The sequence below is a fragment of the Aspergillus pseudotamarii genome (assembly GCF_009193445.1).
Source record: "Aspergillus pseudotamarii strain CBS 117625 unplaced genomic scaffold BDV38scaffold_6, whole genome shotgun sequence".
Taxonomy (NCBI): Eukaryota; Fungi; Ascomycota; class Eurotiomycetes; order Eurotiales; family Aspergillaceae; genus Aspergillus; species Aspergillus pseudotamarii.
This window is the reverse complement of record NW_022475020.1, coordinates 35,914-63,502: the sequence shown is the minus strand read 5'-3', so window position 1 is coordinate 63,502 and position 27,589 is coordinate 35,914. Positions and strand designations below refer to the sequence as shown.

General features: G+C 46.5%; 9 protein-coding genes across 9 annotated transcripts; 5 read left to right on the top strand and 4 right to left on the bottom strand.

Moving 5' to 3' along the window:
• Positions 1-16: 16 nt before the first annotated feature.
• Positions 17-4,828, top strand: BDV38DRAFT_278569 (uncharacterized protein; the record flags this gene model as incomplete). The annotated part of the gene is made up of 1 exon (XM_032058762.1): positions 17-4,828. One exon carries the CDS (start codon positions 17-19, stop codon positions 4,826-4,828), a length of 4,812 nt encoding a protein of 1,603 aa, XP_031917848.1.
• A 1,836-nt stretch (positions 4,829-6,664) lies between these two features.
• Positions 6,665-11,209, top strand: BDV38DRAFT_295622 (ankyrin repeat-containing domain protein; the record flags this gene model as incomplete). Its single annotated transcript, XM_032062737.1, has 6 exons — positions 6,665-7,318; positions 7,434-8,548; positions 8,602-10,295; positions 10,326-10,569; positions 10,600-10,964; positions 11,016-11,209. The coding sequence occupies 6 exons, from the start codon at positions 6,665-6,667 to the stop codon at positions 11,207-11,209; spliced, it is 4,266 nt and encodes a 1,421-aa protein (XP_031917847.1).
• Positions 11,210-12,205: 996 nt separating this feature from the next.
• Positions 12,206-12,680, bottom strand: BDV38DRAFT_278567 (uncharacterized protein; the record flags this gene model as incomplete). Its single annotated transcript, XM_032058761.1, has 2 exons — positions 12,206-12,450; positions 12,515-12,680. 2 exons carry the CDS (start codon positions 12,678-12,680, stop codon positions 12,206-12,208), a joined length of 411 nt encoding a protein of 136 aa, XP_031917846.1.
• Positions 12,681-13,501: 821 nt separating this feature from the next.
• On the top strand, positions 13,502-14,068 carry BDV38DRAFT_278566 (Glyoxalase/Bleomycin resistance protein/Dihydroxybiphenyl dioxygenase; the record flags this gene model as incomplete). The annotated part of the gene is made up of 1 exon (XM_032058760.1): positions 13,502-14,068. The coding sequence occupies one exon, from the start codon at positions 13,502-13,504 to the stop codon at positions 14,066-14,068; it is 567 nt and encodes a 188-aa protein (XP_031917845.1).
• Positions 14,069-14,709: 641 nt separating this feature from the next.
• BDV38DRAFT_295619 (FAD binding domain-containing protein) lies at positions 14,710-16,568 on the top strand (the record flags this gene model as incomplete). Its single annotated transcript, XM_032062736.1, has 2 exons — positions 14,710-15,056; positions 15,113-16,568. 2 exons carry the CDS (start codon positions 14,710-14,712, stop codon positions 16,566-16,568), a joined length of 1,803 nt encoding a protein of 600 aa, XP_031917844.1.
• A 593-nt stretch (positions 16,569-17,161) lies between these two features.
• On the bottom strand, positions 17,162-18,433 carry BDV38DRAFT_174003 (fumarylacetoacetate hydrolase family protein). Its single transcript, XM_032051979.1, has 4 exons — positions 18,060-18,433; positions 17,930-18,004; positions 17,554-17,848; positions 17,162-17,490 (listed from the first exon to the last, which is right to left on the bottom strand). Exons 1-4 carry the CDS (start codon positions 18,246-18,248, stop codon positions 17,192-17,194), a joined length of 858 nt encoding a protein of 285 aa, XP_031917843.1. The 5' UTR covers positions 18,249-18,433; the 3' UTR covers positions 17,162-17,191.
• Positions 18,434-18,768: 335 nt separating this feature from the next.
• BDV38DRAFT_268086 (fungal specific transcription factor domain-containing protein) lies at positions 18,769-21,054 on the bottom strand (the record flags this gene model as incomplete). The annotated part of the gene is made up of 9 exons (XM_032056701.1): positions 18,769-19,072; positions 19,131-19,630; positions 19,705-19,919; positions 19,959-19,977; positions 20,027-20,262; positions 20,327-20,521; positions 20,577-20,595; positions 20,649-20,880; positions 21,017-21,054. The coding sequence occupies 9 exons, from the start codon at positions 21,052-21,054 to the stop codon at positions 18,769-18,771; spliced, it is 1,758 nt and encodes a 585-aa protein (XP_031917842.1).
• A 1,953-nt stretch (positions 21,055-23,007) lies between these two features.
• Positions 23,008-24,265, bottom strand: BDV38DRAFT_173940 (uncharacterized protein). The gene is made up of 2 exons (XM_032051978.1): positions 23,651-24,265; positions 23,008-23,597 (listed from the first exon to the last, which is right to left on the bottom strand). The coding sequence occupies exons 1-2, from the start codon at positions 23,797-23,799 to the stop codon at positions 23,141-23,143; spliced, it is 606 nt and encodes a 201-aa protein (XP_031917841.1). The 5' UTR covers positions 23,800-24,265; the 3' UTR covers positions 23,008-23,140.
• Positions 24,266-25,219: 954 nt separating this feature from the next.
• Positions 25,220-26,236, top strand: BDV38DRAFT_278561 (alpha/beta fold hydrolase; the record flags this gene model as incomplete). Its single annotated transcript, XM_032058759.1, has 1 exon — positions 25,220-26,236. One exon carries the CDS (start codon positions 25,220-25,222, stop codon positions 26,234-26,236), a length of 1,017 nt encoding a protein of 338 aa, XP_031917840.1.
• Positions 26,237-27,589: the final 1,353 nt, after the last annotated feature.

The following is a 27,589-nucleotide window of genomic DNA, read 5'->3' as shown; positions in this document are numbered from 1 at the left end:
AAACTCTGACGTAGCGATGTTGGTTGAGATCCAAGCTCGATCGGTGCTGTCGACGCCGACAGAATCACGCAACGGCACAACCCCCCAGCGAACAGAATGGGCGGTGCACATTCATGTAGCGGGAAAACAAGTCAGACGTGATGTTTCACTGAAGGACCCTCTTACCCGAGGGCAACATGGAGCTTGTCGTTGGTATCTCGAGAAGTACCTGCAAACATCTCCTTATTCAGCCGACATTGAGAAACAGGCCCGAAAACTGTTAGAAGAGTATCCAAAACGACTCTGGCGGGATCTCTGTCTTACGAAGGTGCTTTCATTGTTTGATAACACACACCAGGAAAGCCCGAGACTTTGCACGATTCGTGTCACTGAAAGTGAGAATGTATCAAAAGATTCTGGAAATACCATTTACCAGCTCTTTTGGGAGACTTTGGAGGATATCGATGAAGGTGCCGCATCTGGATGGAAGTTCACTATTGAGCGACAATTTCTTCCAATAGAAAGATGTGGATTTCCTCTAAGAGAACAAATGAGAAATACGAAAAGGATCAACATGCTCCTGGTTATTGGAAGGGATACGACCAGAAACTCGAAGAAGTACGATGATGTGAGCCCACTGTTGGCTTTCAAAGCAGTCAGCCAAGTCCAGAAAAGTCTCAATTCAAGTGGAAGCCCCCTGCAAATTCATCTCGAGGTGGCTCGCCCCGGTACCTTTGCTTCATTTGAAGGCCATCTGCGGCGCACAAAGGAACAACATGGGCCTGGATACTTTCAAATTGTACACTTTGATCTGCATGGGGCGGTGAAAACATGGAGTCGAAAGGATGGAAAGAAAACAAAAGCTGGCATCCTCTACTTCACATGTGGAGAATCGAACAAAACCCGGCCGGTCCTCGCGTTAAAAGTAGCCGCTGTTCTCAGACAGTATAATATTCCATTGGTCATACTGAATGCTTGCAACTCAGCAACGGCATATTCCGGCGAAGATGCCAATATCGCTGGTGTATTGCAGAAGAAAGGAGGTGTCCGGAACGTCCTCGCTATGTCATTTAGGATTTCCAGTGCAACAGCGGAACTTTTCCTGACCAGATTCTACTTTTTCTTTCTTGTTGGTCGGCTAACGCTGTCTGCCTCCTCAAGAGAGGCACGGCGGTCTCTGCGGTTAAATACCCTCCGCCCAGCGAGGTTCGGATTAGAACGAGAGCTACTTGACGCCTTCGTCCCTGTTCTTTACGGCCCCGGGGATATTTGTGCACTCGCCGAGGATGAGTCATTAGGGGAAAGCTGTCTACAATATGACGTTCCATATCGCTCCGTTTCTCCAACACTCCATTTACCGTCAAATATTGTGGGTCGGGATTTCGACATACTAAGATTAGAGAAAGCCCTCTGTCAAGATTCAGTAATCTACCTACACGGACCAACAGGAGTTGGCAAAACTTCTCTTCTACAATATGCATCCACCCTATGGCAGCACACGCATTGGGCAGATGCGGTAGTCACAATCGATTTCGGCGCAGAAAAGATATCTTCTGCAGCTGACTTCGCAAATGCCGCTTTGAATCAGCTTCTCCAGGTATATGATTCAGCGGCAAGATCAGGACTATGGATAATACCTTCCCTACGAACGCAATCTCACGATCTTGAAGCAGTCAAGGATATACTTCGTGAGATCATCAGTACCTGTAAAGTTGTCTTCATCGTGGATGGTCTCGATATACTTTCATCTCCTTCTCAAGCCATAGCTGATACTTCCTGCTTTGACTCTGGATACCTCGATATTTTTGAGTTGATTAAATCGATTATAATACCTTCTACCTTGTGTAGCACTGAGAGAGGCAGTTGGTTGATCGTGGCTGCTCGGCATCCAAATGTCGAATGGATAAGACATGCATTAGGGCCCACAAGCGAGCCCCGTTGCTTAAAACTGCAAGGGTTAGATCTGGCAGACAGCATGGAGTTGTCTCAAAAGGTTCTGAGTGATGCAGGTGAAGATGTCTCGAAATGGGATTACCAAGATTTTGATTGGCTTGTGGCATGCATTGGCCTTCTGCAGGGCATTCCTCTCGCTATCAAGGAAATTTTGCCCATTCAACAAAAGCTTTCTATTCCATGGCGAGAGTTCTACTCAGAATTGCATGGTGAGTTATCGCCTTCACTAGGAGCTTTGGCATTTATTGAATCGGAGTCCTACGCTGTCCTCAAGGAGATTGTTCTTATCTGTGAGACATTTCCGCGCCATGTGTTTGTGCTATTATCACTCCTGGGCAGCTACTGGGGTGAAAGTGCGTCAGTACATTGCCTTTGGCGACTTTTCATGGCTGCTACCAGAGAGGAAACTAAGGACGAGGATCGGGTATCGCCTGAACCGGAAGACTTTACAGCATGGGTCGTACCCATACTGTCATTTGCTTTCCATAGAGGATACATTTATAGTGACTCAGGCTCCCACGCTACGTCCTTTCAAGTTCACCCACTGTTCACTATTTATGCCCGTACCTTGGTGCCTCATATGAACCCGCATTTAAAGCATCCCTGGATGCGAGAGCTCATTCTGAAGTCGATCCAGCTAAAACAACTTGAAGAGCAGGGGTTTGCTGATAGCTCAAATGAATCATTCGCAGAAAGAGCAACATTGAACGATGAGGCAAACCTTCTTACATCTATCAGGCTATGTCTCGAGCTCTCGCACATAATACCAGCATTTGAATGGCCAACACACGCTCTTTATATCTATCTCTCTGACCACCGGTTGTCAATAAATCTGGCTGATAGCTTTCTAGATTTCCTAAAACTATGTATAGAGCCGTGCCATATTTCTGGAGATAAGTGGCCCACGCCAGAATTTTGCGTTCTGATGATCTCTCATATCTACCAAAGTCCCCAATTATGTTTCTGGCTTCGTGGGCGGTGCCAAGAGGTCACGCATCTTCTTTTGGATATCATGAAGATTCTGGACGAATATCATGAAAAAGATCCAAGTCTGCAGACTATGCTAGACAAGGCAATCTTATTCGTGATTCTGTTTCAATATCAAAGCGCCTTTGACCCTGATATCAGCACTATCGATTCCACTTCAAAGGCTGAAGTCATCCTTAACGACATTACCGTATATCGACAGACCAAGGATCTACCGGAGGAAGACCTGAGACAAGGACTCGACATGATCATCCGCACCATCGAAGACATCAAAAGTCCCAAATCTAGCTCACCACCAGAGGAAATTATCGGCATGCCTCGTTGGCAGGCAATTTTTGCGGGAATACTGGATAGATACGCAGATACCGAGCTTGAACAATCCTCTAGCTTCTCGCTCGTCGATCTCGAGTTGGACGTGCCTGAAAAAGATGATGCTCTTTTCATGTTTCTCCAAAACCTAGAAGAAGCAAACGATACAGGTGACTGGCTCGACTCAGTTCACTATCATAGATCGCTCTTAGAGGGTGCAATAGCCAACTTTTCCTACGACGAGGCTGGTCAGCATCTATTGGCTATCCATCGCATCTGGAAGACTGCCGGCTGTGAGAATCCGCTCCCAGATTTCGACAGGGTGAACAAGGAGATCGATCATCTTCGAGCTCAGTTTCAGTTTTTACTAAGCACCTTTCCATCATCAGAAGGCAAACGTCTAAGAGACGGCATACGAGCACAAAAGGAGTTGATATCTGCGATGGCTGACATAACTCCTCTGCTTTCTTTTGTTGGCAATTATCAATTGGATAAGATTGCCGCAGAGCAAGGCAGCGGTGGTTATTTACCAGGTCTCTCTCGGGAAGAGATGATCAGACTCGTCAGAAAGCACATAAAAAATATTACTTGTGCAGAGATGGTGGCTGAGGTGGAGAATTTCCTCGAGATCTGGATGCTAGCCAGGCAGGCGATGGCTGAAACTCAATACAGGTCTTGCTTGAAGCATTTGGATTGCATAGAAAAGATGCTTGAGAAAAGCCAATACTTACGCGATTGCTTCGACGTAGTCGAACAGATCACAACCATTCGCCAGAAATGCCACGAGGGGCAGTCTTGGGTCGATCAACTCCATGCTCACGTCGATGCTGTATTAACTGGGGATTTCGATCGCGCTCGTTCTATCCTTGACGGAATCTCGGACCCTGACCTAAGGTCCCCTGAGAGTTTCCCCGCGTTGTATCATGCTCTCGAACTGGAACATCTGGCAAGAGAGCTAATGGACGCGAGAAAGCTCCAAGACTTTTCGAGGGTCAGAGAGTTGCACTCCAAATATACTAGCATCTGGTATGACCCGAAGAATAAGCTTTTGTACATCGAAGAAATACAAGATGCGATCGCGGAGAACCTGGAGTGGCTGCTCCAACGATCTCGCGACGGGAAGCAGTGGCAAGTGGGCATCGAGCTTTGTGAGGAGGGTTTGCAATCCTGTGACGCCCGAGATGAGGAGACTTCTTTCGAGCGCGCACAATTATGCAAATGGAGGGAAGATTTTGAAGTGGGACTTGTTTTGGAGTCGCTTGATACAGCAGAAGCTGCGGAGGATTTAAGTGCATGTCTTGAATTATTCAATAGTCTCGCAAGGATCCGCTCAAACCAGACGCAAACCATCGTTATAGGTCGCAGGGACTACATAATGCTGAGCGACAAACAGATGGAATTCCTGAGGTGGTGCTATGAAGATGGATGCATACCCTGCGCAAGGTGGTGTCGCTGCCGTGAGATCCAGCCCTGTACGTTTGAAGAGCAGAAATATCAGCAGTATCAGAAGAAACGGCATGATCGGTCGCTTTTTCGTGCACCGTTCGGCTGTCCGCATCGTTCCCAGTGCGTGGAGGGCTTTTGCTTTCTAGGTTATTAGAAGACTTCAAAATAAGATGCATGGAGTAAGCATTTGGTATAAATCCATTCAGCGTACCACACAACAGTTTTTTATTTGTCAATACTTTTCTACCGTATACTCATTGAAAAAGATCAAAGGACGTTTATCGTTTCTCAATCCCTGCATGGTCCTTTTGCAGGTACAAGCGATCTTGACTACTTGTATAGACAGCCGTAATAAGCCCGTTAACTTATAGTGCTAGTAGCTGCTCTTCCCCTAGATATGGTGAAGTTGCACTGATATAACTAACGTATTTAACCAACACGTAAGAGATAATTGGTTATTGAAGGGGATGTAGCTCAACTTATCTGTATAGGAATTAGGGCATATAAGAAGAGAGGCCACTTGATTTGAGATTAGGAATGTGGATATTAAAAGGATGTAGTTACAAGTCTTGAATTATTAATTCCTTACATTGATGATCTATGTTAGTGAAGGACTCGGATATATATATGATGTCCATATGTTGTTACATTTGTGCTCTTCGTAGCTACTATAACTTGTAACCCTTTCGGCTAGAAACCTGCCTTGGCCAGCCCCTATCTCTCAGTTTATCCTTTCTTTAGTTTCAGTATTTTGTTTTGATGTACTCTTTCCTCCCAGAGCGTTTACGTGTCACTCTTGATATCTTATAATCTTGTTATCAATATTGTCAAAAATGTTTAAGAGATACTCACTTTCTTTTAGTCTTTATAGTAGCTGAAGGAGTGACTTGATTAAGTAATAGGCTAAAGAAAGAGAGTGAGAAAAGATTTTATATATGATGAGAGCCTCCTTAAAATTTTCACTGCTGCAGTTCCCAAATACCACTTTTGGCATGCCATATATTTTCGGCTCTTCAGGTGAAGGGCTGAAGAGACCCGTTAGGGCGGCAAGCCACCTAGCACAAACTCGTGGGCGCTAGGTGATCACCAACATACAATATCTGTTGTATTTTTTTTGTATTCGTCAAAATGTCACGGACATGTGACAAGTTATACGGGACGGTTAGTATATTGGGAGGACTACTACATACGTACGATGCATGGTAAAGTACCATGAGAAACATAGGACAGAAGGAAACTCAATCATGTACTTACTTTAGTTTCTTGTAATCAATCTATTCAGTTACTTAATAGCTACATCCTAGTTTGAGCATTTCGTGTTCTCTTCACTATTAGGGTACGTATAATCAATAGACCTGGTCCTTCCAGCTCGGACTGTGCCTATTCACTTCTCGCCCTCCAAAAAGACCGAAGTTTACAGAAACTTATGAGATCCAGCGCTATTCAGTGGCCGATTGCAATAGAAACAATAGTGCACAATTCAATTGGGATATGCACCTACTCAGGTTTCAGATACTGTTTTTCAAACATGCAATGCTAAGGGGCGGACTAAGAAGTGACAAGCTAAAGCCGAAGCATTTCCTTGTGACAACTACCTAGTTATTATATAGAATGTAATCAAATAGCCGGAACACATGAATAAATAGATATGCAGGTAATACAGTTGGTAGATGTGTGGTCATCAGTACTATATAACTGGTGGAGGAAATTTACTTTTCGCCAGCTATTGGTGTTTCACGAAGTGGTGTGGGCGCTAACTCTGCATAACCAAGGCTTCAAACAAAATTGACGTGGCGTATCTTCATTCGTGTGTATAAGGGAAGGAAGACACAAGGCTGAGTTGCCGGATGCTGGGTTGGCTCTCTGATCTTTCAACCCATCATCTTTATGCTCTCAGCGAATATTTTCACGAGTCAACTTAAGTGTGAGCCGACCTTAAATTCCAATCCATATCCAGTTCCCTGCCTTTGCCACTGCTTCGCTGAACGTGATGCCTTCTCGGGGTGAATACACAGTGGGCTGGATCTGTGCCATCCGCAAGGAGTACGTCGCTGCCCGAGCTTTTCTGGACGAGACATACCAAGAAATATTTGAGCTTTCAACGCAGGACAACAATACTTATACCTTCGGCAAGCTTGGAGCCCACCTTGTGGTTATAGCTGTCTTACCTGATGGCATTTATGGTATAAGCTTTGCTACGAGCGTCGCGATTGACATGTTGCATAGCTTCCCGAATATTAAAATCGGCCTCTTGGTTGGTATTGGTGGAGGTGCGCCCAGTCAACGTCATGATATCCGCTTAGGCGATGTTGTTGTCAGTACCCCTGGTAATACAGCCGGTGGTGTGATCCAATATGATCTCGGTAAAACTATTCAAAATGAAAGCTTCGTATATACAGGTTTTTTGAATCAGCCACCGACGTGTCTACTCACGGCTGTGACTGTGCTCCAGGCCAAATATGACACCGAGGGCCATCAACTCGACGAATATATATCCAATGTCCTAAAGAAGAACAAAAGATTACAAAAGGAGTATCAAAGGCCGCATTCAAGCACTGACAAGCTTTACAAATCTGAAGTTGTTCATTGCCAAAGCGATACAGCAGGCAGTGCGCGATCAATGTTTACGGTATTGGCAATGAAGGTATGGCTAGAAGCATTGGCATTGCTTTTGCTGGTTTCACGCTGAGGTTCAGGTCTAGTTTGTCTGGGATACCCTTCTTAGCTGCCTAGGCATTTTGCTCCGCTTATGGACAGAGTGCAATGACGGCAACTCCAATTTAGTCATGCGCCCTGAGAGAAGTGGAACGGACGATAGCATTATGATCCACCACGGCTTAATTGCATCGGCAAACCAACTCATGAAGGATGCTTTAATACGCGATAAGCTTGCAGCAGAAAAGGGTGTTCTATGCTTCGAGATGGAAGCTGCAGGTTTGATGAACCACTTTCCTTGCTTGGTCATTCGGGGTATATGTGACTATTCGGACACGCATAAAAATGACCAGTGGCAAGGCTATGCAGCAATGGCAGCAGCAGCCTATACAAAAGACCTTTTATGTTGTTTATCGCCGTGCCGGGTAGCAGCATATAGGGATGCGAAGGGGAATGAGGAAGACAAATCCATTCGCGAATGGCTTGCAGGCATTGACTACTCCAAGGACCAGAAATATTACCTGGATAAATGGCAAAAAGGGACAGGTGGGTGGCTCATTAAGTCAGAAGAGTTTGGAAAATGGTTGGAAAAGGACAACCAGATCCTTTTTTGCCCAGGTATTCCTGGTGCAGGCAAGACTTTCGCTGCCTCTTTCATCATTGATCACTTGTGCCAGAAATATCAGAGGGACGCGGACATGAACATTGGTATCGCCTATGTATACTTCGACTGGCGAAAGCCCCCGCTCTCGCGTAGTGATCTGCTTTCAAGCCTCCTTTCGCAGTTGATTCGGCCTTCTATTCCAGAGATTGTAAGAAGATTTTACAACCAGCATATAACCCGAACTACCCGACCTTCATCGGATGATATTATGGATATCTTGGTGGAAGTCGTTGGTATGCACACGAGGACCTTTATAATCGTTGACGCGCTGGATGAATGCAATGGTTCTGTCGGGTCACGGTCAGATGTCCTAGCAACATTGTTCAATCTGCAGGACAAAATCCGTGCGAACCTCTTCGTGACGTCCCGACATATACATGCAATAGAGACAGAATTTGACGAAAGAGGGAGTATCGTGCTCGAAATTCGCGCTCGAGATGAAGACATCCGGAGATATCTCGACGGCCATATAGCTTGGCTACCAAAATTTGTTCTGGAGAAACCTGGATTGGCAGAAAAGATCATATTGGCAATTATCAAAGCAGCTGATGGGATGTAAGAGTTTGCTCATATACCATTACTTAGTAGTCTGCTGAATTTTGGGTCAGGTTCCTCCTCGCATATCTTCATTTGCAGTCATTGAAGGATACGATAACCATCTCCGAGATCAAAAGGACCTTAGAAATGCTACCTAAAGTATCCGGCGCATACGATGCGGCTTACGACAGTGTTATGCACAGAATTGAACAGCAGCCAATGAACCGCAGAATACTAGCTGCTCAGATTCTTTCTTGGATATTTCGCGCACGGCGACCGTTAGGAATCATCGAGCTACAGCATGCCTTAGCTGTTACAGAAAACTCATCCTCAATTGATTTAGATAATATCCCAGCCATTGACATAATAGTCGATGTTTGTGCTGGTTTGGTCACCACCGACAAAAGCCGTGGAACAATCCGCCTGGTCCACTTCACAGCACAGGAGTACATTGATCAATCTTGGATAGTACGGTTTCCCGATGCCGATGTGAATATTGCAAAGACTTGTCTGGCCTACCTATCATACGAAACATTCGAAAGGGGCCCAACTACGACTTGGGAAGAATACCGACAGCGACTAAAAGACAATCCGCTTTATGAGTATGTCGCACGGTATTGGGGTTTCTATGCTAGGGAGTCCTATCTCGAAGTCAAACAGTTAACATCATATTTCCTGCGGCATAGCTCAGTACTGGCTAGCGCAGCGCAAGTTATACTGGAAGAAGGATCTCTCTTCCGCCCGTTGAGGAAACTGGAAGGGATTATAGGGTTGCATATCGCCGCATATTTCGGAATAAACCATGAAGTTATAGACTTTCTAAAGGATACGTCAGGGACCGCTATGGTGGATAGTTTTGGTCATACCGCTCTACATTGGGCAGTAATGGGAGGACAGCTTCAGACAGTTGAAGTTCTTCTACAAGGGGGGCTCGATGTTAATGTGACAGATACTGAGATGAGATCTGCGTTGCATTACGCAGCAAGCCAAGGCGATGCTGTATTGACACATCTCCTGTTAAGCAAAGGTGCACTTACCGAGATTCGGGATATAGATGGACAGACGCCCTTACTGGCTGCCGCAGACAAGCTCAGTATTGCGGCGATCAAGGAGCTATTAAATGCTGGAGCCTTTGTCAATGCCATAGATACAATGAGTCGGAATGCATTACACTTGGTAGTGCTTGCCGCAAAGGATCAGAGCGCCCATCTCGCCCACTTGCTTTTATCTTGGGATATTGATGCCAGCTTGGCCGATTTTGATAACATGACCCCGCTGCATTATGCAGTTGCAACAGGAAATCGCCAAGTTGCAGATACACTTCTCCAGGCGGGCGTCGATATTAATATTGGCGTTGAGAGAAGCCTTTGCACGATTAGAATGGAAGCTGGGCAAAGAACCTATCAAAAGCGCCAGCCACCTCAAACAGCAGAAGCGAACATTACCAACGCTGTTGGGCTCACACCGCTGCATTTTGCAGCTTGTAGCGGCCACTGTGCAATGACCGAATATCTCCTGGGCAAGGGTGCCAATCCAAACTCACAGTCTCACGACGGGGACACACCATTGCATATTGCCCTGAATAGAGGCATCCTAGGAAGCAGTCCAAGGAGACTGGCAAACGATGATGCATGGACGGACAACAGATGGCAAGTTGAGCTTAGTGCTGACTATATATCTGACTATGAAGGAGAGGAAGCACGCGAAATCTATGGATACATCGATGAACAGAGATCAGCGGTAATTAGTATCCTTCTTTCAAGAAGTGATATTGATGTGAATATCGCAAATACAGCACTAGAATCGCCACTTCATAAAATTCGCTATGATACAATTGACTCAGAAGTGGCTGTTCAGTCACTGCTCGAGAAGGGGGCCAATGCTTTTGCACGTAACTGGAAAGGGCAAACAGCATTACACTTCGCTTGCAGCGCAGGAAGTTCTGCGAACGTCTGCAAGTTCCTTGACTGGGGTTGTTCTATTACCAACAAGGATTCAGAAGGTTTGACCGCTTTACATTACGCCGTGCAGAAGGATAAGTGTGACACCGTAAAAATAATCCTAAACAGGAATAGAGAGGGAGGCCGACAGCTATGTCTCAAAACAGACAGACAAGGTAGATCTTTACTGCATCACCATCTCCAATCATGTTTCTGCTCCCTCGAGATGGTCACCATACTACTGGACCATGGAGTGAGAGTTGACGATATTGACAAAAATGGAGACACCCCTCTTAGCATGTACCTGCGGAGCTTTCACTTGTTATGCCGGTCAGAAATTTGCCTCTCTCTTCTGCAGCAGGGAGCTAGTGCACTCTGGACAAGCCCAAAAGGTGAGAATTTAGCGCACCTGTCAATGCACAATTGGGACGTGGAGGTCGAACTTTTGAAGATCTTGTCAGAACACGATGTGGATTTGTCCGCGAAGGACAAGAGTGGAAAGAATATCTTACATCATGGAGCCATTCATGGCTCAGTGAGTAAAGATATTCTTGAGTTTATTCTACAAAAGAATCTTATCACCTTGAATGACAGGGACGAGAAAGGAATGACTCCGCTTATGTATGCGCTGGAAGAGTCCAAGAAAACCCGGCATCCCAACCTATTTGCGCCAGATAGATGGAAGCGTACATGGGAGAATCTAAGTAACCTAGCTGGGGCAAAAGGTTTTAAGCCATAGGCAGGAGAGCAAACAGACCTGAGAGTGAAAACAGCCTGCATTGACTATTCAGCATGTTCTATATGTATTGCAAACTATTTCTTATTCAAAAAGTTCACCAAAACCACAGTCGTTGTCATAACATTAGTACAATATCACAAACGTCGGTGCCGGGGAACTGACGAGCAACAAAGACAAAGCCCCAGCGCTCATAGGAATATACGCCAATTGTGTCAACGAAGAGCTTCAGCAGACATTCATATTCGTCGTTTAAGGCTACCATCCCGTCGATGTTTGTGACTTTTGACTAGAGACATTGCTAAGGATTGTACCAACCCCATGAGCCGTCTTCCCTCGAGCCATTCTCGCTCTGATGGTAGATAAGGTCCTGTTCATCAAATGATTCCCTTCCAGCCATCTCATAAACCACAGATTTCTTGAACTGTGGTGGGGTATCCGAAGCACTTACCGAATATATCAATGTCGGATGGTGTTGCCTGCGGTAGTAGTCTAGTCAATGCATGGTATAGGCTACCAATCTCGCCATCTTGATCAGACATCCCACATTCGCTCTACGAAATCAACTCATCCGCACAACGTCTCTCGCATCAACATTGCAAATATCGAGGATATCTTGAAAAAGCCTAGCGACGAACTCGGTATTGGGAATGTCGCTATAAAGCCTACGAAGAGGATGAACGTCCCAAATATGCTCTGAAAGTGTCGGCATTCTTTTGTTGCCGTTTTGGTTCGGCGTATTTATCTTGAAGCTCCATAGAAGATTCGGGTGATAATTGTATCATGAGATTAATGGGCAGATTATACGTGTCAGGAAGGTATTTATTGGGACTATCTGCGCCTAGAGAGAGAGAGCTTGTTGATTGTTGAGTCATGCGCAGAACCGGGTATCTTTTTAGATAGCTTCCGGCTATTTATATACAAAAGGAGACCACAAAGATACCCATCCAGGCGGATATTCTGGTATCGGCCTAAAGCTCATTCAATTTTCATGATTGGCTACGAGACTTGTGGAGCTGGACTGACAACCTGATATTTGCATATTCTGGGCCCCAACGCTCGTTCTTCGATCTCCATCCGAGCTACAAACTCCAGGTTTGTCTTTGTTCCAGCCAATGTCTCCATGTCCAATTTACCAACTAAAAAGATATCCGTGCCATATGCGTCGTTCACATAGCTTTTCAAGATTGTATGCTGTCGAGTTTTCACCGTCGTCCACGCACCCTCTCTGGATTGCGATATCTCTGAACGCGAGTTCAGTGAACAACATAGAGAATTTGAGGGAAAGACCAGGAGGAAGGGTCTTACCAGCGGCCCCTTGAAACATGGCATTCGCCGTTATTAACACACCATCCTGGGTAAAGATCTCATCGGCTAAGACTTGCCCTATCTCTTGCGAATTGGTGTCCACCAAAGCGAAGAAGCGGTATACAAGTTGCTTCACCTCTGGTAGGGGCTGAGAAATAGGCCACATCGCTGCTTTTCTTGAATCGCTCGTAGCCTTTTATTGAATGATAGAATGGGATGTGTAAGGTGAGGGAATTTGAGTGGGCGATAATCAATTACTAAATACTTGGCTCAACTCATCGCCCAGCCGGCCTAATTCCCTTCCTCTACACCGAATGAAACCGCAGCGATTAGACCTTCTATATTGAACGGGCAAAATAAGTTAGAAATTTGATACCAAATCTTTCGTGTATAACCCCTGGACAAAAGCAGCTTTAGTCATAGTATCGTGTACAAAGTGTTTCTGTAACGATGAGATACGTCGCTTCATCTCCGCGCTCAGGGATATACAAAATATGGGGTGTGTTCATTGTCCAGCTCCGACTCGGCCTATTTCTAATACATTATAAAGTAAAACTTGCATATTGTCGAATAGAATATGGGTCACTAGACCGCTAGATCAAAAAGGCACTATGGGCGATATTCTTGGTCTACACGGTTATTTCTTGTTGACACAACTACATACATAACTGTACTTTCGTTATGTAAATATTCTAAACCTCCGAACCGAAATGGAATAGCGCGAAAGTGTATATTTTTTTTTCCAATTGGCCCCCGTTCAACGCCACATCTTGCCATTGCTCTGCGAATTGTCTGGCATAGTAGGAGAGGATTGCGTGTAGGCTACGTTACGTCATTTTCAAGCGAATATACAAGCGATGTGATGAATCTATAAACTCGCTCATATAAGATTTCAGTAATAACCCGCTCGGAACTTACCCCCGCATATAGGTCCCAGAGTGAATGAAGCAACATTTGTTCCAAGTCAGAATCGGCATTATCTCCATCATGTCAGACGTTTCGATTCTCCGACCCAGCGGGCTAGCCCACGTCGTCTTCAGAACGGCCAGCATCAAAGTTATGGTGGAATTCTGGTCCAGCTTCCTGGGCGCGGAGCGAGTGTTCGAGAATGAGTTCATTGCTTTTCTTCGGTACGACGATGAACATCACCGCGTCGCTATCATAAACGACGAGAGCACAGGCCCTCACTTGGCAACCGCAGCTGGACTTCATCATGTGGCCTTTACCTACGACACACTCCAGGGTCTTCTGAAAGCCTGGAAGCTGAGAGAGAAGCTTGGCATCAAGCCGACCTGGTGTGTCAATCATGGCCCTACAACCAGTGTCTACTACAAAGACCCGGATGGAAATGCTATTGAGACTCAGGTGGATAATTTTGACACAGTCGAGGAGGCGAATGAGTTCATGACTTCCAAATTCTTCCAGGAGAATCCCATCGGGACAGATATTGATCCGAACGAGCTGCTTCGCCAGCTAGAGGCCGGTGCGGCTGAGAAGGCCTTAAAAAGACGGATTGAGATTGGCATTCGACATGATATTCCTGCGGCAGTGTGATTATTGGGGGGGGAGGGTTGATAGAATAGGAAGACTATATCTTCAAATATACGTTGGGCTTTGAGAGAGCAATTTGATTTAATTGGATTCTTTTACAAGGCACATTATATTGAATTGAAATATGCTAGTGTATTTAATCCTCAAATCACTTAACCTCCGGACTATTACTTTTCTTTCTAGCTGTTGCAGATAGGTATTGCATGGAATGATCAACCCTTAGCTCTATTAAGCTGAGTTTATTCGAAAGAATGACAACATTACAGCCCACTTCCTACGTAGTTGAAGAGGTCCCAACCCAAGATCGAACGTCCACCCCGGCACCAGCTCGCGACATGACAGTGTCCGAGCTTTCCACGGTTGAGTCTCCACCCTAAAACCCCATTTTCGTCTCACATGGATATAAATCCGGCTGTTTCAAAACCGGGGACTCCGGAGCCCCAGGTTCCCCGCATTATGTATGTCTCCGCGCCAAAGAGGAAATAATTAGCTGTTGCAATATACCTTGACGCGATTTCAAGTCAGCTTTATAATACCTTATTGATGACTCGGTTTTACGCGGTTTCTTCAAAGTTTCAAGAATTATATCATCACACGATTACCGTCTTCAAATCTTTAGTCCGTGATCTGTCATTTTTGTCACCATGTCCGAGGAAATCGAAACCCCTATTGTCATCGTCGGAGGCGGTGGTTGTGGGTTGACCCTTTCAAGCTTTCTATCCAACTATGGTGTCGAGCACGTCCTTTTTGAGAAGCATACCGGCACCTCGATCCTTCCAAAGGCGCACTATCTGAACCAGCGCACGATGGAAACACTTCGCAATCATGACATGGTGCAGGAGATTCTTCAGAAGACCTGTCCTCCACGACACATGAGTCAGGTTGCCTGGCAGACCTCACTAGGTGGCTCCGGTATATTAGATCGTCAGGTGATCTCTAAATTCGAATGCTTCGGCGGAAATGACGGAACGGAGTTCGCGGAATCCTACAAGTACGACAGCCCTCCACGTTGAACATAAAAGATCCTGAAGCTGACTGTATATACAGACGTGACGCCCCGCTCCGCTCGGGGAACCTCCCGCTATTTCGGCTAGAACCAATACTAAAAGAACTTGCAGAGAAGAGAAACCCGGGCAAGATTTTCTTCGGTCATCAATTGGTGAATTTCACCGATGAAGGCTCTTCCATCGTTGCTAGAGTCTCTGACAGAGCCGGACGGGAAAGATCATATCGATGCAAATACCTCATTGCTGCAGATGGAGGACGGACTATAGGTCACAAACTTGGCATCAAAATGGAAGGTTTAACCAACATCGCCGATATGGTTTCGGTGCACTTCAGCGCTGATCTCTCCGAGTATTGGGATGGCCGCTACTTTGCTTGCCACTTCATCAATGGCGAATGTAACACTGTCTTCGAGAGCGGTGCAATTGTTCCTATGGGTCCGAATTGGGGCAGGCATTCTAAGGAATGGGTGTTTCATTGCGGATTTGCGATGGATGACCAAAACCGACACGACGATGCAGCACTGATTCCACGTATCCGCCAGCTGTTAAAGATCCCTGACTTGGAAATGGACGTGCATAAAATAAGTCACTGGGCCATTGAGAAAGTCGTCGCGGACAAGTATCGGGTGGGCCGAGTCTTTCTTGCCGGGGATGCGGGAAACCGTCGTCCGCCGACGACTGGTCTAGGGCTCAATACCGCGCTCGAGGACTCTCTCAATATTGCCTGGAAGCTGGCATTGGTTCTCAAAGGGCAAGCCAGTGAGTCTATTTTGGATAGCTACGAGCCGGAAAGACGCGCCGTCGGCGAGATAAACTCCGATTGGGGGTTGTTCACGTTCAGTAACTCCGCCGTGATCAATACTATCCTTGGACTCATCCCGGGAGAAAGAGAAGCAAACCAATTCCGTTTACAAACCCTATTCGAAGATACCGATAAAGGGCACAGCTTCCGAGCTCAAGTTGCGCGCATCATCGACACCCAAGCCATTGAATTCTGTGCACATGGAATCGAGCTGGGCTTCAGGTACCCCAAAGGCCTTGTTCTCCATGACGGAAGCCTCCCGACAAACAGGGACCCCCTGGGTATAAAATATCATCCGACCACACAGCCTGGCCATCGTCTCCCACATGCTTGGATCGAGACAGGGAACAGCGTCATCTCTACCCATGATCTGGTGTCAAACAAGCCAGGGTTCGCCTTGATTACGGACAGTGAAGGGGGTGACTGGGGAATTGCTGCCAAGAATATTCTCAAGAACCGTGGGGTCGAAGTTGTCGTGGCTCAAATTGGTGACAGATGCCTTTACCGGGACTACGACGATCGATGGAATGGCCTGAAAGGCATCCAGACTGGCGGAGCTATCCTTGTTCGTCCCGACAACATGGTAGCCTGGAGGTCGATCTACAAGAGCCGTCATGGCGGTAAGGAGTTGGAAGTTGCGATGGACCAGCTGCTGCTAGACGATACCGAGGAGCATTCCAAAGCGAAACTCTAAGCCAGGTAGATTATCTTATTCCGAAATTTATTTCCACAGTTTATAAGGCCTTGAATGTATCCTTTCCTCTTGTAGATGCTGCTGTTACTATGGGCTACTCTTAAATTCCCAAAATCGATACTTTCTTTTTTCATATTGCCACTGGATCGACGCCACGAAGAAGAGTGTCAAAAGTCCCGACCATGTCACACAGGACTTTCACCGGATACGAGCTCTTGTAGCAAGAGTTGAGACAACGGAAGTCTCATTTCCGGAGTTGTGTTAACCATAGCATTGGGAAACTCAAGGTTTAACTAAACTCGATCTGTTCGGGATCATATTTACGGGGAATAGGGAATATGGGGGGAATATGAGAAATTCGGGGTATTTCGCCCATTTGAGGTGCTCCTTCGGTGGTAATCTGATGTGAATAAAGCGTAGTTGAGAGCCTGTAGGCCCTTACCTGTTATCAACCGATGTATCTGTAGCAGAGACTACTCACCGCTTTTGGTGTTGAGAGTAGTCTCTGCTACAGATAGTTGAAGCAATTTATTCACGTCCTGGAGGACTGTACAAAGTCCTGTCTAGTGTCCGTACAATGGGATTAAAGATGAACTCGGCGCCGAAGTTATTAGATTTGAAAATTACTCGTAGTGAACCTTGTTGACAAGGGACCCAATTCGCTCAATACAAACTCGGATTTCATCTCCATCTCCAAGGAATATTCTGGGGGACCGGAAGTATCCAATTCCTGACGGGGTCCCAGTCAGGATAATTGTTCCAGGCTCAATGGTAGTTCCTTGGGACAAATAGGCGATGAGCTCACACACCCCGAAAATCATGTCACTGGTATGGCCCTCTTGAACCGTTTTGTTATTGTAAATTGCGTTGATTTCCAAGTCTTGGGGATCGGGAATAACGGCCGTGGAGACCAAAACCGGGCCTAGTATAGTAGGGATGTTAGACTTTCCTATAATCTTCCTTTTATTCAAGACTTTTGACTTACCCAACGGACAACTGGAGTCCATGCCCTTGGAGAAGCAAGGCATTGGAGTCTTCATCTGCATATCTCGCGCTGAAACATCGTTGGCAGCAGTGTATCCAAGAATATACCAAGGAGCCTGTTCAGCGGTAATGTCCCGAGCTGACTTTCCGATAACAATGACAAGCTCTGCCTCATAATCACTTGAGTTGTCTTGGGCAATCTTTGGGATGTTAATGGTACCCGGGTACGGATTGGCGATAGTGGTACGGGGTTTCGAGAAAAGGGCTGGGACAGTTGGAATTGGCATGCCAGCCTCCTGTTTTATCTTAGCGGCTCCCTCCCAGACTCCCCATATCATAATCGATAAGTGGAATTATGGTACTAAACAACGGCATACCAGTGCATGAAGTTTGTAGTTGAGACCAATGCAGCGAATGTAGGGACATTCCTCTGGAACAATAGGTGATAGTAGCTGTGACGAAACCTGAGTCGATGCGATGCCTTTTGGACTAGAGTGCCTGACAAACCTGGCGGACTTGCAAAGAGGTTTCTGTTACCCTGCCATTGTATATAGTTCCCTCTACTTTGAATGCATAAATGGGAATTCCATTGATAGAGTCTAGGCCGACATCACGCGTTGGGTCGACTAGTTGACCCAAATGGACTTGGTCATCCTCAGAGGCGACAAAGCGCACCAAATGTGTCCAAGAAGGCATTTTGAGCGCAAAACAATGAGAAAAGCCTTTTTGGAGCTCCCTCAGATGAACTGTAGTAGGTGTTGCAGCGTATTCACCAGGTAGCGAGGAGAATGGGCTCTTTGTATTGTTGCTCGGAGCGGATCATTTCCCATTTGGGTCGGGGGAGTCTCGGACCGACTGGTTCTGTTTACAAACAGATGACTGAAAGAAAAGATGTATGCAGGCACGTTTGAATATCATATTGGACTGCCCATTAAAGCGCTTATGATCGCCATACCGCAGTTTATAAACACGGGGCCTCAAAGAGAAAAGTAACTTGGCTGCGTATGAAGATCAGTTCCTAGAAAAGGTCCATTTTTGGGTACGGCCCAAGGTGCAAGCTGGCTTTTCAAAAAATGATCATGTCTCCTGCAGCTGAAAGATTTTCGAAGAACTCAGTCGAGAGGGTACTCAAGGCCTCGAAATTGGCATTCGAGGCAAAGACTGATGCCTGGCAAGGAGAGTATGGAATCAACATCCGACAAAAATCATTAGAGATCTACAGGCTTACCGGTTCTCCAGACATATTTACTGAGAAAGGGTCAGGTGAATAAGCGCTTGAGCGATTTGTGCTCCTAGGCGCTACCTTCGTCGCCATTCGTACAGCTTTGTTTGCTAGGCCGACGATTTCTCTCGCAAAAGTGAACGATACTTGTGACGATGTGAGAAAATGAACTTTTGCGAAATGACCGGCCGCGAGGTCGAGAAGCGCAAGGTCCGATTCGACTGTCTCAAGCGTCGGGGTCTGGAGGATGTAGATAAACAGATTGATAACCGCGAGCATGGGGAAGTAAAAAACAATCCTGGCAACTTAGCGTTCGCTCTTGGTTCCAGGCTGGGGGTAAAACAACAGATACTCACGGGGATGAAGACGACGTATCAAGCTCGGTATCCTGCAAAGTCCACAAAATCTGTCGTGAAGCTTCAGCAGCCCGCGTCGAGCTTTTCAACATTCGATCTTCCAAAAACGGCTCTTGGCGAGTAAGCAACGAACTTATCCACGGATAATGGAAATTTGCATTCAAAGCAATGACACTTCCCCAGTATAAGTAGTGTAGCCGCAAAGTGTTTGCTTTGCATTGGGAAGAGTTGTTCAACGGCCGGTAATCATTCTGCTTGGCTAGGGTTAAATGATCTGGGAGAGAATTTCGCCACATCCGAAGTTTATCTTCCAACGTTTCCATTGTGTCGAGGAGCGATTTTGGTGACTGATTAAATGCCCGTGCTGATAAAAGCTGTTTGCTTATCTTTGCGCAGATTTTAGCATGCTCTATAGCAGCAATAACCACTTGAATATCCGACCTGCTTCCATCAGGAAGCTCATTGGGTATCTCGCAGCTTATTTCATCATCGTCAAACGCCTGGGCTTGGATTAAAAACGCTGGAATACAAGGAAAGCAGAAGAAGGGAACGAGAACCGAAACATGATGCATACCGATGGACGGCCCGATCGCAACGCAATATTCTTGTCATAGCAATATGAGGCCCAAAATACCCAATTCCTGTGTACCACCTCTGACCTTGGAAGATTCCATGCCCTGGATGGCTGTCGGTGAAGACCCTTTGATTGTGCGAGTCGAACTGCTGACGCACAGAGCATGTACTCGACAGCTGGACTTCCTAAAAGCTCGGCGAAGGAAGTCTGGGTAACTAGTCAGTTTTATTGGTGTAGCAATCATTCAAACATACATACCATCACGACGAGTGCCTGTACGGCCATTAGCCCGCTGGGTCTAAATAGAAGCTCCGAAAAAAACGGAAAAGGCATTGTGAAAGAATCGCAAGGACTCCGACTGGATTTCTGCGAAGTCCCTAGTTCCGTCCACTGATACCGCGACTCGACGCCCTATTGCATACACAGCATTCCGCAGGGCATACCAAGCAACGTCCTCATCGGGTCTGCTGGCATTCTGGAAATGAATACGAAGTCGACTTTCGAAACTGGAGCGGAGAACAACACCGAAAACACTATCTCGCGAGTTCTCAAAATAAGCTATAACAAGTAAGCTTAAACATGACTGTAGCGTACATATAATTAATGACACGGGTGTGCGTACCTGACACGTATTTCCAAGCATTCTCGATCCCTGGCTCTGGGCATCTTTCACGAATTGTGTCTGAGCTCAGCGTCAATCTTTTCGTCCAACCCACGACCAGTCGCTGGGCAATTTCGTGGAATCGAGTGGTGCCCGCTTTAGCAGAAACCCATTGCACGCCCGGCGTTGAACAAATAGAGAGCCATGAACCAGGCCCTATTTTCATTAGTATTAATTATCGTGTCTTCAAAGCAAATTGGCTATAACCCACCATGATGCTCCCAGTTTATCTAAGATCCGATTCAGCAGGGAGCACTCGCGAGGGGGGCAAATATCAACATACAGCTTGGAGGTCCATTGTGGCCTCCTCTCGATCGATTTCAGACTCTCGAGGGGTCGGAGGCCTTCCGTCAACATTCCGTGTATTATTTTCATATGTCAACGTCCTATTGAGTAATGGAGAAGCATCTATTTCCCCAACTGCAAACTGATCCACTGATCCCGTCGTCTCCGTAATGTTCGGAGTAATCTGACTGGGCCCATTTAGGCTTGTCTCGGAATATATCTGGCTTTGCCTCACTTCAGCGATTGAAATGGACGGCTGAGCTGTCGGTTTTATGTTGGAAAACATATTGCATCCACCCCAGTCGTTTGGCTGCTGGATCGTCTCAGTTGGGCTGGCACAGCTGTGTATCGTGCGCTCTTCGTTACTTTTCCGCCCTCTTCGTTGCAAAACCGGGTAAGCACATTGTTGCTCACGGTCCTGTGGCCGGCATTTGTAAGAATGTCCCCTCCAAATATGGGTTGCGATTGTGGCATACCAAGCAATTCCCACAGGGGACAGCGCCGTCGCCTATGTAAACGAGATTAGCACGTTTCAGGCAACCTTTCTTACGTTACTAACATTTCACCTTTTTTTTCCTGCAGTGGCTACAAGCCTGTGATATCTTAACATGTTCTCTATTTGGAGGCATGGAAACTCGAAATGAGTATGATGACGAGACTAGGGTGGTTATGGGGAGGCGTAGAAGATCGTGCGGGGGAAATAGCGTTCCAGGTGCATAACCCTCCACGTGATGCGCAGGATCCCTCTAACCGCAGGTATTAGAGAGGGATGGCGATGAGTCGTGCTTGCTCTACAGGAAGGGCTTGGACGGTTGGAGGGCTGAAGCCGACTTGATTTAACCTGGCTACGCCACGACCCGTTTACAAAGGGGAAGTTGGCCGTTCCCGCGAGATACCACACTGCATATCTAAGGCCACGGTCACGTGGCCTTATACGGCAATGGACCCGTTAGGGCGCGCTCGGATCTGGAGGGCCTCGATTGGTATTGAGTTGGTCGCGCATCTCATGGTTGCCTATAGTATTTGTTGTGAGCTAAAAGTATTATGCTGGTCAATTCCTGACCTCCCTGAATTACCAAGATTGATTGGAAATCAATCGAGAGGTTGCATGTTGCATAACCCTCAAAAATTCCTGGCGACAGGAAACGAGTAACCATCCTCGGAGTTACGGCAAGTATGAATATACTGGTCACGAAACAGATGCCTAGATATGTAGTATTGCTTTCTTTTTCAACCTCCATATCATCATACGAGCGGCGTCATTGTAGGGATATCGTGCCCTTCCCTCCTGATATACTGCAATAATAATTTAGATTGAATGCTCGGAAATAGAGCGGAAAGGTGCTCCCCAACAAGACAAAAAAACCATCTGGGACCGACCATTCCATTTCATGGCGATCGGAGATCAGAGCACCGACATCCGATGACCGTCCGCAAGCCAGGCAGAAGTTTAATATTTAATGGTGTTGTCAAGAACATCTGGACCACCGATAGAATTAGAGGGTGGGCCGGGGGCTTGCCATAGCGTGCCGGTTTGGTTCGGCCCGAACATTTTCAGCAACTTAACAATACGCCAGATTACACGTCCAGGCTACAATCCTATGACACTCGAAACTGGCTTCGTGTTTCATTTTTTTTTTTCTGCAGTTGCTGCTCATGAACCCTCCGCATCACCATCTCGTCCTATCGAAAAAGACCACACCAATTTTTGCTCTCATCATGACTCCCATCACCGTCATTATCAACGTCAGAGTATTTCCTATTGTGAATCCCGTTTCATCTGCAGTTGGGGGTGCATATAAACCGATATTGACTGCGAAAACTGGACAGCCACTTCATTAGGGACACTAGCCAATTATTGGACAAGGGATTGGATGGCTTACGGGATTTCAAAAGGTTCATAACAATACTCACATCACTTGACTGTTGTCGATATGAATCACAAGAGTAGGTGAAGGTGACGGTTGTCGCGAGTTGTGTCCCAAAGCCTGAAACCGCCATACACGCAGCAGCAGAAAATAGGTCAAGAGCAGTGGCTGCGTCCCATGAGCGGATCACTGAGCTTGAGCGAAGCAAATGTAACTGCTCCTTATGTACCCACCGTCGTCTTTGGACCGGTCCCGCATATCTCTCTCCTGTTAATAGAAGATCCTACACACAACTATTTGCATACAAGAGTGAAACACCCGTTCATTCGACATCACGATTCTCTGCGGGGCAGATGACACGCCTACCCGATAAACACCCCATGTTTGGGGCGTATAGTATTTGAATTGTTTTGGCGGTGGTAAACGACATTCAACGCCCAATCATGGCAGAACAGAGCATATGTCGACCTGCGCTCGGTTGGATTCCATAGAGCGTGGTGACAATAATCTTGTTAAACTAAGACATGGATATTCCTTGTATTGAGGCTATCCTAAATCAAACAGTGAGAACCTTCAAAACCACCGAAGTAAACGTGCGCTTTTGGTGGGGTCTGACAAAGCTTCATTTGGCCAGCCACTTGAAGCTAGCTTCCATCAATTGTGCACACGAAGTAGGGTCATCGATACCGGGTAAATCCTGCTTGATAGAAAAGCCTTTCTGGAACAAAACCCAAGAGATACATCTATAGCTGTTCCTAGCATCCTTAGGGAATTGGAACTTGGCCGTCCCCTGAGGGATTACAGGCGTAATCAAGTCGCGGTCATAAATTGCCTCCAACGTGAGCAGCCTCCATTCATCTCCGATGTACTCGAGTCGAGAAATGAATCGAGTGTATGACACGCAGTCAAAAAAGGTCCCGTCGTGTTGGAAGCGGATGGAAATTGACCCTGTTGATTCAGAAAGAGCCTTCTTGCTGTGAAGATGGACCTCAACTGGACAGATAGTATGAACAGCGCCCGTTCCGCCTGTGGCCATAACTTTGGATCCTTCAACGAATCCATCGATATCCCCTTGAAACCTTGAAGCCTGTCTCAGATCATCGTCGCAGTTTCCTGATGGACAGGATCTTACCAGGTAATTTCGATACGTGTTTTCGACGCATCCGGGTGATAGCAAGCCCTCAGCTTTTCCCACTGACAGGTATCCCGGTAGTAGCGCTCGCGCACAAGGAGTGATTTGATCTGCGCCTCATCCAGCATGTGGTTGGTTGGTGGTGTCATTTTGTCTTTAAGAAAAGAAAGGCTTATGCCCGCGCGCCTTCACTACTACCGGATGCTTTCGTCCCAAAATTTGGATCTAGGCGGCGGGACTTATATTATAGTCCTAGCTACAAGCTTTCTACCTAAACGGTTCGGAGCAGCGGATAAACGGGAATGAGGGAAAACCGCCGAGCTATCCGTCGCATCATGATTGTTTTATTACATACTTCGAAACGAGGACTGTGCCTCCTTGCATCTGGAGTCATACACCAAGATCCTTCCAAACTCTTGGTGTTAAAGAGGTAATCACGCCTAGCTCTGAATGAGGAGCGGTAATCACTCCTAGGGGCGGGCATGGACTACCTACATGTTCACAATTGCACTATGTGAAGAAAATGGGAGAGGAAGAACATATTATACGCCACTGTCCTTAGTTTTCACTTATGATACTATCGACTTCTACGTTCAGTCAATCGTAATGGTAAATTCTTCTCTGATCAGATCTTTAAACTAAATGCGGTACAAATTGTACTAGTTCTTTACATTCCAATGATACGATCCGATCATGCCGTCAGGCATTATCTAAGCATCTCTCACCAAGGTACGTCATACCAGGGATGCAGTATGCAAAGGTATTGAACTTAACGGTCGAGGAAAATGGAAATAATACTTAGCGCTAAATCTTGACCTGGTATCCTGCTATCTTAAAGGATCGAAGGGCTTAGTTGGAGTGTCGTGTCACATAAAGCTACGACACTCTTTGATGTCTCATCCGGCGGTTAAGTTGTACTTGTACTGCAAAACGCGATTCTTCGCCACAGACCCGCAATTCAGCACTAAATCATGCTTGCCCGTTACCCTTTTGTCTTTGTTCTAGCTGCGATAGCAATTGTCTGTGGTGTACCATTACACCCCTCTGGATGACATTTAGTCAAGATGGCTATCACGACTGTTCATGTTTGGAATGGCTCCAAGTGCGACCCCGTGCCGACGGTTGTCTTCATCAACGGCAGGCTCAGCAACGCAAATCTGCACAATGCTACAATTGTAAACGGCAATGGAGGATCTCCTATTCCTGCCTTGATTGACGGCCACGGCCTATTTATGTATGTATTTAGTGTTTTGTGACAAGAAACCCTAAAGTGATACGCTGGAAAGGACATGTAGCATCCAGATGTTGCTTATTCCGTCTTCTCTCCATCTCGGGCCGGAAATATACTCTCATAGGTCCAATCGGATATATTATTTGGGTTTAAATACGCCGGTGGGTTTCTCCATGCCCGAAACACGGTGCAGCGAGCCCTCGCAAGTTCGATTATTATAAACAGGTAAGCAAGCCCCGACTTTTCTTTCTTTCTTTCTTTCTTTCTTTTTCTTTTTTTTTTTTTTTATCAAGTGCGCTCCTCTCATATACGGAGCCCTGGGACAACTTCACTTCATCATGGAGCCTTTCAAACTCTCTCTACCAAATGGCGCCATCATATCCGGCCGCTATAACTTTCCCCCAAGAGATTCCAAATCAACTCAGATACGGCCGCTCATTGTGTGCATCCCCGGCGGCAGCTATGACTCTCGGTACTTTGACGTGCAAGGCGCTCAATCCATATTCAACCTGTCAAGTTGCTTGAAAATTCCGGTCATCGCCATAGATCGACCTGGCTACGGAGCCAGTACGATGGCCCCCGACGTTGAAAATGCACCGACCTACGCGCAAGCACAAGGGATATACCTCAATTCAGTGGTCTTTCCTGTATTGTGGCAAACCTTTGCAGATCGTGCAAAAGCATCAGCGATGGTGCTGCTATCACATTCGATCGGCGCTATGATTGCAACGATTGCCGCTGGATCTTACACCGGCTTGGAGGATTATCCGCTGGCAGGCATCATAACATCTGGCATTGGCAGCGAGATCGTAGAGGGTCATAGGCAAGGCATGTTACATCTATTGGATGAACCAGTTGAGTTTGTTCACTTTGAAGCAACGCCAAAAGACGCTATCATGTTGCAACCCGCCCATATGAATCTTGCGCCATTGGAGGTGCGTCAATTCACCGAGCAGTTGAACCAACCGGTCCCCCAAGGCGAGCTACGGGACATTAACACGACCTGGCTTGGCTACTGGAAGGACTATTCGACAAATGTTAGGGTTCCGTTGCTATATGGATTGGGTGAATTCGACGGCCTGTGGACCTGTTCTGCGGAGACATTGGCAGAGTATAAGGCTGCCTTCCCAGAAAGTCCGAACGTGACGTGCGAAATAATCCCCATGGCCCCACACTGCATGGAGTTGAGCTTTCAAAGCCAGGCCTGGTATATGAAATGCTTCGCTTTCGCGATTGAGTGTATCGTGGCAAAATCACTACGGCCTACGGTGCAAGGTAACGAGGATCGTGATCGCGGGGTTGTATCAGGGGAAGAGCCTGCTTCTCCTGCGGGCGGGATCACGACCATTGTCTAGTACTACATCTAATGGGGAAGGAAATCGTGAATTTAGTCCGTAGCTTAACAATTTCACGTCATCTGCTATCACTCTTTTCGGCACTGTTCTAGGTTGGGTATTGTTTACCATCCGTGGCTTCATCGGTTACCGGTCAGAGCCCTGCTGCATCCTACAACAGGCCTACTGTCCTGTCTCCTCATACGGTCTACAAGCGTAACGCCGACCGGGATACAGTGTATGAAGCTAGTAGTACTCGGTAAGTCCCGCACGGAACAATACACCCGATATTGAACCTAAGGTTCATTGCCGGTCCGAACGAAAGTGGCTTAGCGCACTTCCTGGCACTTCATAACCTCGCGTCAGAGCAAGGTATAATATGAATTATTATGCATATTGGCGGATGAGATCAACGGAACCATCATTAGATAAATGTTGACGCTGCCTAATCAGGTCTCGCACTGTTGTTCTTCCCAAGCGATATCTTCTTCCCACAGTCAGGTTGATAGATTCAAGCAACATAATCAATCCAATCAAGGATTTCAACCTACATGACCATTAGACAATAAATATAGTGGGTTAATTGATCATTGAGGATACTCTGAGGAGGCCGAAACCCCTGTGAATGTCTCTGGTACTTGAGGTTACGACAGACAAGTCATGGAAAAAATTGTCTGGTCAAGCTGAGACAATAATAGGCTCATAATCCTCCCGGACGAGGTTTCAGGTAGATGATTTCACACACACACAAGCACTCTGTAGTATGTGACCCTTCTACATATAATTGGAAGCTGCTTGTGAGCGGCTTAGCTCCAATGTGGCCCTCTCCTTATTTCCCTGGACCCAAATATCTCGCAATGTGCTCGTCATAGTCTCGACTACCATCGACCGTATACATTGTGGATAGAGGGTCTCACAATTCCCCGGGCCCGCCATGCTCGCAATAAACACTTAACAACAAACAATTAACTGCAATAGACATTGGTTGGGAGTCGCAAGCGGTATAGCCTTGGCGCGTGGCTTTACTTCAAGCTCATCACCTAAGACGTACTCTGATGTTGCTGGACCCATCTATGCCATGGAATAAGCTAATAAATCGAGAACGGGGACGATCAACGGCCTCCACGTGGTAGCCGTGCGTTCCGGTTGTTTTTTTCTAACCCTCGCCGTCACCAAAGCGGACAGCAGGAAATACATACAACCAATAAATCAATCAAGCAATCCTGACATGTGTGTGAATTGAACGGCTATCTCAACTCTTTGTGATCTGAAGTGGTGAAAACTAAGTTATGAAACCTAAAACTAACCCTCGTATGCAACTACGTTATTCCTAGTCTTTTTTCGTATTGTTCTTCTTGAAGCACAAGGAGCCAG